Here is a 12,897-nt window from a genome sequence, read left to right on the forward strand (position 1 = left end):
ATAATTAGTTTTCTTTTGACAAACTTTCTGAAAAGAACAATATTATAAAAATGCAGTTACGTAGATATAAAATATGTTATGGAGTGATAGAAAATATTTACAAATGCTAAGGGTATAAGTGATGAATATAAAATAAATAAAAATAAAGTAAAATAACATGCAGTGAAGACAACATTAATAAATCTATAATGGAAATATTTTGAGGTCCTCCTATTTAACATGACATTTTTATTACAAGCAGTAAAAACTGGTTTTAACAGACTATAAGAGCACGTTGAAGTGTTTATTAATGTTTTTAATATTTTACATTGTTCCGGATGTTCATCTTGTACTTATACAGTATCCTCCACTGACATGTGTCCACAGCAGGAGCCGGAGCTGTTGACTGAGACTTTCAATGATGGGGTCAATGATTGGCTTTATAGAGAGCTTTTATTGTGAAGTAGTGGTAGCAGAACTTCCACCATGACGGTGAGAGCTGCAGTAACCTGACGACAGGTGTGTCTCTGTAGCGGCTGTTGTCAGCAGGAGGAGCAGGAGCAGGAGGAGGAGCAGGAGGAGGAGGAGGAGCAGGAGGAGGAGGAGGAGGAGGAGGAGGAGGAGCAGGAGGAGGGGGAGCAGGAGGAGGAGGAGGAGCAGGAGGAGGAAGAAGAGGAGGAGGAGGAGCAGGAGGAGGAAGAAGAGGAGGAGGAGGAGGAGGAGGAAGAGGAGGAGGAGGAGGGGGAGCAGGAGGAGGAGCAAGGAGCAGGAGGAGCAGGAGCAGGAGGAGGAGGAGCAGGAGGAGCAGGAGAAGGAGCATGGAGCAGGAGGAGGAAGAAGAGGAGGAGGAGGAGGAGGAGGAGCAGGAGCAGGAGCAGGAGGAGCAGTTCCGTCACCAGATGAAGCGGAGTCCGAGCTGCGGAGACACATGCGCAGTAGCTGCTGTCGGGCTCAGGCAGCTCTCACCTGTTTGAGACCTTCCCTCGTCTGCGTCCCGCTGCTGCAGACCAACTGTGGAGTTAATGAACTTCATCTTCCCTCACTATTAAAGTCAGAGAGTCAGTTTGTGAACATGTTGGTATCAGTGACCTTCTGGAGGAGTTCTTCTTCTTCTTCTTCTTCTGCAGTCTCTACTGACTCTAGACGCTTGAAGGAGAAAACTGATGTCACACTGTCTGACTGCATCATTTTTTAAAGCTGAATCAAGTGATTTGTGGCCAGCGTGTTAGCTGCTAGCTGCTGCTGACACACAAATAAAAACCGCTTCCATGTGATACACCACACACTCACAGACTGGCTCCTGTAGTAATTTTTTATTATTCAAATGTTAAGTTTGGATTTACAGGCACATGGGGACAAACAGGGTCATTCAGGTCCTCACAGGGCTGGAAACATGACGTCACCATGAACAGGATAAAGACAGCGCAGAGGAGTCCTGCAGGCTGCGCAGCACACACGCCACCATCTAAGACAACAGGGTTACAACACAAATAACTGGTACATTATAACTTAAAATACTGTTTATACATCATGTCTACACGTGCTGCACATCCTGCAGAGCGGCGGTCAGGATGGAGGGAGGAAAATAAAACAACAGATGACAACGATGAGTCAGTAAGAGTCTGGGTCACCTGGTGACTGACACTGACAGTCTACCGCTGCAAACATCTGTTCATCTGCACAGGCTGTCAGTGGAGATCCAGATGTTTTTACAAAGTGTTTGGCTCATACTTATTTTTTTGGCTGTGTTTAGGACCTGATTTGTAAAAAACCCTGCTTCAGTACCGACACGAGGAGACGGCGTGAACTTGCGAGGACATTTTCGTGAAATCAAAAGTGGAAGTCCTCACTGGGACTGTGATTACGACCAAACTTTATATTAAGGCACAAAACACTAATTAAAACAGTTAACTACTGTAGCAACGTCACCGAGCTTATTATCTCCATTCAGTCAAACAAGGCAGGCGACACCCACCGCTGTGAAACACGTCCTGATTGGTAAAAGGGTCAAAAAAAACAAAACAAAACTATAAACAAAAATATTCAGTTAGGTTGAATTAACAAGTGAAAACCCAGAAAATCAATAAAACACAAATGAAATATTGGCATCGCTAATGAGGCAGCAACACTGAGCCTTGTATACAAGCAAGCATATTATAATAATAACATACCACAGACGTTATCATAGAGATCTATATATATTTAACCTGGAGGTTTCAGTTGATTGATTGTGACAGAACTTGATGTGGCTGTATGCATGTTGGAGTTTTATTTCTCAGAATCAGCCAGTCCTGAATCATTGAAGCATATATTTACACAAATAACAAATTCCTCACTCTATGTCATAATAAAAAACATTCACACAAAAATATAACATTTGAAATAATTATTAGCACCAGTGTATCAGATAAAAATTCTCGCTACGCAAAATGTACAAAGTTGCATAGTGTTGGATTTATAGCCTGGAAGAAGAAGTTAATGTGTGATTGGTAAAAAAAAAACAAAAAAACACCAGTGATGAGCAGCAACTTGTGGGAGGACAGACAGTAAAAATCAAACCTGTGTAGTGTTGAAACGTCAGGACATGAAATGGTGTTTGACCTCAGTGAGAAGTGTCAGAGCTGATGAAAGACAGAGCTCCTGAAGTCCTGAGAGGTGGAGGCTCATCACCGCGTGTCCACAGGGCAGTAACTATAAGATCTTCTGTCTGCAGGGTAATAACACTCAGATCTGGATCTAACATCTAACATCGAGATATTGTCTTGCACACACGATAGACGCCACATGATTCTGACACTTATCTAACTCGGGAACAAGATATCAACTTGTTCTCAACATGTGGGAACAAAATAAAAACAGGTGCACAAGATTTAAAAAATAATTTCTTTTTGGGACGTGAGGTCAGGACTTCAGGGACGTCTGGTTTCACACAGACCAGCAGAGCGGGCTGGACTTTGCTCATCGACACGACCCACTGGGAGAGAAAATACTGTCGAGGAGAAGAGGAGTGAAGCTCTTCTTCTGCTGTTTGAGTCAGACGAAGCTTTGGGAGAAAAGAGGAGAAAGGATTCCTTCACTGTGTGGTTTCTGAAAACGTGACAGTGTCGCCGCACTCAGCCGGCTGAAAACTGTGACGGGTGAAAGCTGCTGAAACGCGACAAAAAAGTGAGCGGGCATTCCTCGAGGCGGGAGGAACTTCTTCTGTGGTTTCTGCGTCGGGGAAGCTTCAGGCGGGTGCAGTCACGTCGGGATTGTGGTTCTGGTTTTTCTCCGAGGTCCTCCACCTCTCTGCACGGCTTCTCTACGCCGCTTAGTTCGTTCTACCGTAACCACCTCACTGTGTCTTGAAAAAAAAAACCAAAACAAAACAAAAAAACAGCTGCTTCTCTTTTGTTAAAAACGTGACCGTGGTTTGAAGTGTCGGCTTCAGAAAATCAAAGACAAGAATCTGAAAACAAAACGTTTAAAAAACTGTTTTGGTAAAAGTCGGCACGTTCGCCAGAGTGTTAGATGTGAAGGGGGGAGTGTTGGAGGTGGGTGGAGGAGGAGGGCGGGGTTAAGGCCTCTCCAGGGACGGCGTGTTGAAGCAGCCGTCGGGTAACGTGTTCTTGATGTCGTTGAGGTTGTTGATGTCGGCGCGGATTTCGCGGATCTGCCGGTCATAGTCGGTGATCATCTCCTCCTGGGTCCGCGCCACATCATTCAGCTCCACCAGCTTCCTGTCCAGGTCGCTGTCGGCCATCTTGCCCTTGGCCCTCTTCAGCGACTCGTCGATCTGGTTCAGTTTGCTCAGGTCCACCTTGTCGATGTTTCCTGCAGAGAAGACAAAGGAGAGAAGACTTCAGTCCTGACATCACCATAATCTCAACCAATCAGAAGGTTTTTCATTCCTTTATAAATCATGTGTCGCATTAAAACTCAACACAGGTGATGTTTTTCCGATCATGGCGGCTGAGCCGAAGTCTGATTCCACAGGTTTATTAATCTGCATCTTTATTTGATTCTTTTATGTTTTTATCTTTATTTTATAATCCGTTAATTTCCCAGAATTCCCTGCTTTCGGCTGCTGAGACCCGAGTCCAACATGTCTGACACCAGTCAACTGGATCTCTGTGGTCCAGCTCTGAACGACTCGGACTCCTCACAAGTCTCAGACTGTGGCGGCGCAGCTCTGCTCTTACCCAGCTGATCCAGCAGGGCGGTGATGGTGCTCAGGACTGTCTTCACGGCGCTCTTGGCTTTGCGGGCGTTGTCCTCCGCCTCTTTAGCGCTGTTGGACGCCTGCAGCACAGTGAACAGTGTCAGTCCAGCACAGAAGCTGATTTATTAACATTAAGAGCACACAGCGGCGCCCAGACTGGGTCGTACCATTCCTGCCATCATCATGTCCTGGTCGGCCTCGGCCTTCTTCCTGGCCAGCTCCTGCTCAGCGGCGCTCAGCTGGTCCATCATGTCGTTGACCTCGTTGTCAAGCTTGTTGGTGTCCTGGAAGGCCTTCTCTGCGTCCTCCTTGGTCTTGGCTGAGCCCTGAACACACGGGTCGTTATCAGTGTGGGAAATGAAACCAGTAACCTTAGCAACAGTTTCCAGGTAACCACAGAGAGCAGGCCGTTGGGCTGCCGTCGGATTACCTTCTGCACGTTGCTGGCGATCCTCTCCGCCTCCTCTGCCTTGTTCTTGGCCTCACGGGCGTCATCAGCAGCGTTGCCGAGCGCTGCCTCCGCCTGCCTGGTCTTCTCGTTGGCAGCCATGATGGTGGCGTTGATGGCTGGGATCTTCTTCATGGCCTCCTCAGCGGCGGTCTTGTTGTCGTTGACCCTCTTGTCGAAGTCTGAAGGAGAAGAAGAACAGGAAGTTATGAATGAATGAAAAGTGACTAACTTTAATATAGACAGGTAGACAGACAGGTAGACAGACAGGTAAACAGGTAGTCAGGTAAACAGGTAAACAGGTAAACAGACAGGTAGACAGTCAGGTACCTCTGAGGTCGTTCAGGATGCCCTCCGCCTCTCTGAAGGTCGACTGACCCTTCTTTGCTGCCTCCTCTGCCAGAGCTTTGGCAGCGTCGGCACGAGCCAACAGCTGATCAGCAGTCTGTCAGAAACAGGAAGCAGACATCAACATCAAATGGTAACAGCTGGATGTTCTCCAGATGTTACTGAGCTACATTGTTTCAGTTCAGCCTGTGTTTGGTCAGAACTTAGCTTAGCATAAAGACTAGAAACAGGGGGAAACAGCTAACTTAGCTTAGCTTCAAGGCTGGGAACAGGCTCTAGCCCAGGCTTTATCCAAAGTTTAAACTCCGCTGACCTGCACCCGTAAAGCTGTCTGACTAACATGCTGTGTTACCATAACGACCGACCCGTCTTCTCCGTGTGCAGACAGGTGAGCGGCTCCTGAACGTACCTGCTGCTCGCTTTTGCCTTTCTCCAGCAGTTTGCGGACTTCCAGCTCCTTGGGCCTCAGGTCGTCTCTGAGGTCGTTGTACTCCTTCTCCGTCTTGTCGATCAGCTTGTCCAGGTCCGACGCCTCCTTCTTGATCTTCGTGGCTTCGTCCTGGAAACAGAAACACGGGCCAACAATCGAGGCTGAGAAGGGAACTACAAGAAAACATTTGCTGTCTGGTCTGAACGTGGTCTGGCCACAACAGCTACCTCCAGAGCCTTGGTGTCGAACGGCGGGAGGCTGGTCAGGTTGGCGAAGATCTTCAGCGCTTTGTTCCCAGCGTCCTCAGCCTCGGCCTGGACCTTGTTGGCCTGCTTCTCCAGATTCTTGGCCAACTCCTTGGCCTCGTTGTACCTGAGCAGGACAGAGCAGAGTCGAGGTCAGGGTCTGATTTTGTTTTAAAGTCTTTTTCCCTCTGGTGTTGAAAGTCACTTAATGCAGGGCATCCTACTCTGACCAGGTGATCATAACATCCCTGGTTCGTGTCTGGCTGGATGGGACCTTCGTTTGGGTCATTCCCAGTCTGGCATCAAAATTAGAGATGTAACATCAAGTTGATCAATCGATTCGTCGATTGACAGTAAATTCATCTGATAATCAAATGAATGTTTTGAGGCATACTCTCTCATCTGAGGATCTCATGTTTGTGACATGGCAGTGAAGTGAACATCTGGACTGTCGGCTGAAGACGTCACCTTCAGGCTCTGGCAAATTTTAATGAGCTATTTATATCATTTCATTGACAAAATAATTAAGTGATCAATTAAGAAAATAATCATCACATTAATTGATAATGAAAGTAAGTTACAGTTAAGTTACAGTTGTAGATTAGATGTTATCGAACATTTCCAACTTCCTGTCAGAGCCTGAATGTGTTGTGTGCTGCCTTTAAATATTAAACTGGGATCAAACGTGTGTAACTGAGGAACAGAGGAGGCAGCGCTGCGACGCACTTCCTGTTGAGCTCGTCGATCTCCTGGCTCGTCTGGCTCTCTCCGTCCAGAGTCTTCAGCAGCAGGTTGTACGCTTTGGTGGACGTGTCGTTGGCGTCTTTGGCGATCTTCTCGATCTGATCGGCGTCCATCTTGTGCCTGCACAGAGCGCAGATAAATGACAGTGATGTTTCAGGGGCGGGAACGTCGTAGAGTTTCAGATCAACAACCAATTCATTTCATTACAGACGTTTAAACACGTTTCTCTACAAAATCTTACAAAGAGTGTGTGTGTGTGTGTGTGTGTGTGTGTTGTGGTCTTACTTCTCCGCCAGTCTTCGAGCCTCCTCAGCCAGCAGCGTCATGTTGTTGGGCTCTCCGGTGCCGCCGGGGGGTTTGATGTCCTGCGGACGACATCAATACCATGTCAGACTCTGTTAGTAAGTCTAACAGTTGCCATGACGACGGCGACCTCACTCACCACTTTGCTGACGGCATCCTTGGCCTTGTCCAGCTCCTGCCGGGCCCGGTCGATCAGGTTCTCAGCGTCTCGGACTCGGCCGCGGGCGCGGTCGGCCTGAGTACCGGTGTCGTCCACCGTGTTGCGGATGTTCTGCAGACGGTTCCACTGAGTGGTCAGAGTGTTGTTGATGGTGTTCAGACGATCCAGCAGGCCTCGATCTATGTCTGCAGGGTCAAAGGTCACATCATGAATTCATCATGAATTCACTCAAATTCACTTCCTGATGATGTCATCATCTCTGATGTCCCTACAGAATAAAGCTCCAGAGGAACAGAGGCTACAGAACTTCACTGAGAATCCTCCTGTTTTTAACTTTCCTTCAGTATCACAGTGAAACAGAGACAGTTGCCTAAACATCATCAGACACTGCAGCAGCAGCTGCTGATGAACAGTTTGGCTAATGTTTCTACAACCTACAAAGCATTATGGGAACTGTATTTCCAAAACTTGGAGCCACGAGCTTTCCGCAGGGTGCAGAGCCCTCTCTGCTCTGTAGTGAACAGGAAACTGAGATTTTGGATTCATGCACTGGACCAACAGGAAAACCTCCTGTGCTCTTTGAATTAGTTTCAGTGACGTCTTTGTGTTGGACATCACAGGGGCCAATCGTCACACAGGTATTCAATTGGTCACCAAGACAACAGAAGTTGCTTCAAGGTGGCTGTGGATCAGACGACAAGCTGAGGCTTGAACAACCCCGACTGGGTCACCTGGGTGAGGGTGAAACACCTGTTGACCCCAGGAGACATCACTGATGTTGTGCGTTTAAAGTACTGCTGCTGTCCTGGTTCTGTTACCTTTGCTGGTCTGAGCCTCCTCCAGCAGCTCCATGATGGCTCGCTCCGCCTCCTTCAGTCGGTCCTCGAAGGCCTTATCGCTGACGGTCTCCTGACCCGAGCCGAGGTTATCGATCAGGGTCTGCAGGTCGTGAAGCTTCTGCCTCTGCTGGTTCACCTGCAGACACACAAACATCCCATCAAATTAACTCACACAGGGGAGGAACCCTGCAGATCCGAGGATCCACACTAAACCCTGAACCCTGGAGGTGAAGGTGTGTTGGTGCTCAGCTGTCCTCACCTTGTCTCTGACCAAACCGTAGCAGGAGGGACACTGCTGGCAGCCCGGCACCGAGCGGTTGTAGAAGTAATTCTCCTCACACATGTCACACCGAGCGCCGACAAAGCCGGGACGACACTCGCAGCGACCGTCCTCCTTACACTGACCCGACTGAGAGCCCTCAGGGTCACAGTCACAGGCTGCAGGTCACAGACAGGCAGCGTTAACGACAGGGGAGCAGACATCACTCTGTCAATCATCAGAGTCTCTCACACACACACACACTCACACACACTGGGTCGCCCAACAAACCAGGACAGTGTCATAATCAGTGATGTCATCGTCCTTACGTTTGCAGCCGGACGAGCTGAAGCCGAAGAAGTTGACCTCGCAGCGTTCACAGTGCAGGCCGGTGACCCCGGGCTGACACTCGCACTGTCCCGTGGTGATGTCACACTGACCGTTGGTGGAGCCAATCGGATTACAGTTACACCTGTGGGAACACCAAAAGAGAAATTTAATTTGTGCAGACGAATCCTGACAGTGAACGAGCTGGTCTCAGCGTGGAGGACCAGAGGATCCTGTAGAGCCTGGTACACATTAAACCACCACCTCATCAGATCCGTTATAATAAACATTATAGTGTTATATATTATATTTATATTATACATATATATACACAGTGAAGCTTAGTCCAGTTTTAACCGGCCGACATGTTAAAGCAGAGGTGATCTGACCGTTCGCAGCCGTTGCCGCTCTGCAGGTTGAAGAAGCCGGGCTGGCAGGCGCTGCAGTCACGTTCAGCCACGTTGGGGAGACACTGACACTGACCGGTGACCTGGGAGCAGCTGGTCTGTCGGTCCACTGTCCCGAGCGGCGAGCAGGAGCAGGCTGAGGACCACAGAGACGAGAGTCACGGTCAGAAACCTCTGGGACAGACACCAGACCAACATGAACCAAACCACTGATCAGCTGATTAAAAGATTCGACCTGGACCTCAGGACTTCCTCTTACGTTTGCACTTGTCCGCGGGGTTGGTGGCCAGGGCGTTGCCATAGAAACCCTCCTTGCAGCGGTCGCAGAAGAAGCCGTCGGTGTTGTAGATGCACTTCAGGCACTCTCCTGTCTCACGGTTGCAGTTGCCGACGGCGTTGGGGTCGATGTTGTCGCTGCACTTGCAGGCTCGGCAGGCTCGGACCGGACTGTTCTGACCCAGGGGGTCCCCGAAGAAACCGTCATCGCAGAGCTCACAGCGTTTACCTGCACACAGGTGATGTAAGAGGACAAAGGCCGCTTCAGTAAAACTGTACAGAAGACTCAGTGTTTCACTGTTGCATCCTTCACCAGACCTGACCATGACCCCACAGGCGCACAGCACCTGTCTGACCCGTACAGGTGTGGTTGTGTACCTGTAGTTCCCGCAGGACAGTTGGTGCAGACCACCTCTCTGGTTCTGGGGACGACAGCGCAGGTGGCTCCGGCCGGACAGGGACAGGGTTTACAGTCACCTGACGTCCCCTGGGTGGCGTCACCGTAGAAACCATCTTTACAGCGCTCACAGCTCAGACCGGCTGTGTTGTGCTGACAGTCGCACGCTCCTGACGAACAAACAGACAGTCAGTCAGCAAACCAGTCAGCAAACCAGTCCTTAGACCAGTTAGACCAGTTAAACCAGTTAAACCAGTGTTACCGGTGTCCGGGTTGCAGGCGTCGCTGTGTCTGTTGCAGTTGCAGGCCTCACAGGGGCTGAAGGCTCCGAGCTCCGGGCGAGCGCGGCGGTATCCCACAGTGCACTGCTCACAGTGTTGACCCTGGTAACCCTGAGGACAGGTGCACTGCTCCACCCAGCGGGCCGGGACACCTGGACCCTGCCTCGCTGTCACCAAGGAGACGTCGTCAAGGTAACCAGCACCTGGAGAGACGGAGTGATTAACAACTGAGGCTGATGGGAACATCTTAAGAGTGTTGTTGTGTTGTTGTTGTTGTTGTTGTTGTTGCGTTGTTGCGTACTCCTCTCGCTGTAGGTGCCTCGGATCTTGATGGCCGTCAGATTGTGCAGGAGTTTCTGGAAGTCAGAGTGGCTGATGGTCGGCCTCCAGGGGTAATCAGTGCTGTCATGGAGCCTGAACCAGAACCAGAGTCAGAGTCAGAACCAGAGTCAGAACCAGAGTCAGACAGTATCAACAACAGACAGATTATGATCTGATCTGTCGAACTCGATCCAGATCAACATTAGGACCAAAACATGAATCCAGACCGACAGATAATCTGGATCAGCGTCATCAGAACGTAAACCAGATTAACCCAAACTGAAACCACACCTGGTCAGAGCAGGTCAGACTCACCTGAACACGTATGTCTGCATGTTCTCGTTGGGGTAGGCGTTGCCCTGGGCGATGAGGGGAACAGCCACCCTCAGATTAGCTCCCTCCAGGACCAGATCCTCTGCAGACAGACGGGTGTCCCTCCGGTCCACCCGGAAACTCAGACTCAGGTTCTGACCATAACTCAGCATCTGGTTCCCCAGAAACTTCTCTGTGACACAGAACCACAAGAGTCAGGGTGAGGCTGGTCTTAGGTGGCTCAGAGACCAGCACAGAGACCGGCTCAGAGACCGGAGGAGTCAGATCTGAAAACCTTTTACTGCAGAAAGTGTATGTATGTGTGTGTGTGTGTGTATATGTGTGTGTGTGTGTGTGTGTATATGTGTGTGTGTGTGTGTGTGTGTGTGTGTGTGTACCTGGGGCTATGAAGTACATGGGGAAGTAGTCTTCTGAGATGAGGGAGATTTCCTGTCCGCTGGGAGACCACTGGACAGAGACACTGGATCCATCACGCTGCTGACCAGTCCACTGTTCGTCATCTGAAACACACACACACACACACACACACACACACACACACACCTCAGTTTAAGGCTCTGAGTCTCTGACAGGTATGTGGGTTTGCTTCCCCCTGCGCGCTGCCTGCAGGCTGTTACCTCTGTAGAAGGAGGAGCTGATGGCGTGGACGCTGAAGCCCTCGGCACTGTCGCACACGGACGAGTGGTGGAAGCAGAAACAGGGGGTGCAGCCCTGAGGGTTGTTGGGGTCCAGGTTGAAGTAGCCCAGTTTACACCTGAGGGACAGAGACAGGAAGACGAGACATGAGAGCGGACACCTCACTCCCCCTCTCTGAGCTCAGCTGCTGAGTCAGAGGTCAGAGGTCAGACTGTGTTACTTTACTCCATCAAACTGTCCTCATGAACTTCAGTCTGCTGCTGGCTAACGTGACATGCACGCTGGGACACAAAGCACCCTGGGTAAAATGACTGATAGTGTTTCAGTATAACAGTGTGTGTGTGTGTGACCTGTCGCAGCTGAAGCCCTCCACGTTGTCTTTACAGCGACACTGTCCTGTGTTGACGTCACACTCCTGAGTGCTGCCAGAGGGCGAGCAAGAACAAGGCCTGAGAGAGAGAGAGAGAGAGAGAGAGAGAGAGAGAGAGAGAGAGAGAGAGAGAGAGAGAGAGAGAGAGAGAGGAGGTCAGCAGTGGCTCGGCCAGCAGAGGGCGCTCACAGCTCTCAGGAGGTTCACACCAAACCCTGATCTCAGACCAGATCCAGGTCTAAATGTCTGACACCAGGTTGCAGTGGTCTGGTTCAGCTTCCTCTGCAGTTTTATCTCAGGTCAACAAACTCCATGAAAGTGTGTGAGAGCTATGTGTGTGTGTCCTCCTGGTCACATGCTCCCTCACAGAGAGAAGGATCTCTGTGGTTTATTGTGAAGCCACAGATTGATGACAGCGATCACTTCCACTGCAGGGTACTTCCTGTGAGGCAGAGGCCACTGAGCATGCTCAGGAACACGGCTCTGTTTACGTGGCGTACTTGTTGACCGTGGCCTCGAGTTCTTTGACTGTCGGATCAACACGATGGTGTCATGGAGCCGCAGTGTTCAGACGACACGGAGGGCAAACGTAACCCGATGCTGACAGAGGCTCTGAGCTGCAGGAGCTGAGAGACGGACACCTGCTCAGGTAACTCACAGCATCACCCCGGAGCAGTGAAGACCAGGTAACCATGTGGTCTGGACTCAACCTGGCGCAGAGCTTCTCTAACACACAACGCTTGTTTACAGTGGGAGCTGTGCTCTGGAGCATGCTCAGTGACCTCTGCCTCACAGGAAGTGCTCTGCAGACTGTGACTTCACAATAAACTACAGAGCTCATTCTCTTTATGATCAACATGTGATTCTCACACACACACACACACGCAGACACACAGACACACACACACTGACACACACACACACACACACATACACACACACTGACACTTTCATGGAGTTTGCTGACAATGAGACAGTTTTACATTTTGACACTTGACCCTTTAATCATCAACACGTCAGTGACATCACAGAGGAGGAGGAGACTGACGCCACAGGTGAGGAGCTGAACCGATGAACGCGTTATCAGAACGGCTGCAGATTCATTAGCTGCTGATTAATTTAGAAGCTGTGCTGAACACAGAGACCACCAGCAGGATTATGGGACATTTGGTGTGAACACAGTCCAGACTGAAGGGCTCCTGGTCTGTACCTGCAGCCGGCCTCCGTCAGGCTGTGGTATCCCGGCTGGCAGCGGTCACATTTCTCTCCGGTCACTCCGGGTTTACACACACACATTCCTCTGTTGTCACACTGAGGAGACTCCGAGCCTGAAAACACACACACACACACACATTAACCTTGAACCACGTGCAAACAATCAGCTCCCATTAACAGACCATTAGAGGAGATCTGGTCTCAGTCTGCTGCTGCTGAGCTCATACCTGTGGTTTTACATGTTTCTACAGTTAACTGCAGGTCGTGTTCACGTCTACACCGCTCAGTGTTTTCACAATCTCAACACCAGGTTGTTGAACCCTGTCCAACGTTTCCATGGCAGCAGCAGCAGCAGCAGCTCACGATGGAGCATTAGGA

General features: G+C 50.0%; 1 protein-coding gene across 1 annotated transcript in view; it reads right to left on the reverse strand.

Moving 5' to 3' along the window:
* Nucleotides 1–1,277: 1,277 nt before the first annotated feature.
* lamc1 (laminin, gamma 1) overlaps nt 1,278–12,897 on the reverse strand; it is a 49,058-nt gene continuing 37,438 nt past the window's right edge. The window contains exons 6-28 of the mRNA XM_071490191.1: nt 12,515–12,632; nt 11,285–11,383; nt 10,916–11,052; nt 10,676–10,798; nt 10,281–10,470; nt 9,946–10,058; nt 9,626–9,847; nt 9,345–9,533; nt 8,950–9,195; nt 8,673–8,826; nt 8,286–8,428; nt 7,957–8,135; nt 7,677–7,833; nt 6,838–7,043; nt 6,681–6,760; nt 6,378–6,515; nt 5,634–5,778; nt 5,386–5,535; nt 4,959–5,073; nt 4,611–4,810; nt 4,348–4,506; nt 4,161–4,260; nt 1,278–3,792 (exon numbers count right to left, since the gene is read on the reverse strand). Coding sequence (XP_071346292.1) covers nt 3,536–3,792; nt 4,161–4,260; nt 4,348–4,506; nt 4,611–4,810; nt 4,959–5,073; nt 5,386–5,535; nt 5,634–5,778; nt 6,378–6,515; nt 6,681–6,760; nt 6,838–7,043; nt 7,677–7,833; nt 7,957–8,135; nt 8,286–8,428; nt 8,673–8,826; nt 8,950–9,195; nt 9,345–9,533; nt 9,626–9,847; nt 9,946–10,058; nt 10,281–10,470; nt 10,676–10,798; nt 10,916–11,052; nt 11,285–11,383; nt 12,515–12,632 — 3,620 coding nt within the window. The 3' untranslated portion in view covers nt 1,278–3,535. The remainder of the gene's footprint in view (nt 3,793–4,160; nt 4,261–4,347; nt 4,507–4,610; nt 4,811–4,958; nt 5,074–5,385; nt 5,536–5,633; nt 5,779–6,377; nt 6,516–6,680; nt 6,761–6,837; nt 7,044–7,676; nt 7,834–7,956; nt 8,136–8,285; nt 8,429–8,672; nt 8,827–8,949; nt 9,196–9,344; nt 9,534–9,625; nt 9,848–9,945; nt 10,059–10,280; nt 10,471–10,675; nt 10,799–10,915; nt 11,053–11,284; nt 11,384–12,514; nt 12,633–12,897) is intronic.

Source organism: Trachinotus anak, unplaced genomic scaffold (assembly GCF_046630095.1).
Source record: "Trachinotus anak isolate AG129_WGS33_773 ecotype Australia unplaced genomic scaffold, CSIRO_AGI_Tana_v1 ptg000012l, whole genome shotgun sequence".
NCBI classification, from domain to species: domain Eukaryota; kingdom Metazoa; phylum Chordata; class Actinopteri; order Carangiformes; family Carangidae; genus Trachinotus; species Trachinotus anak.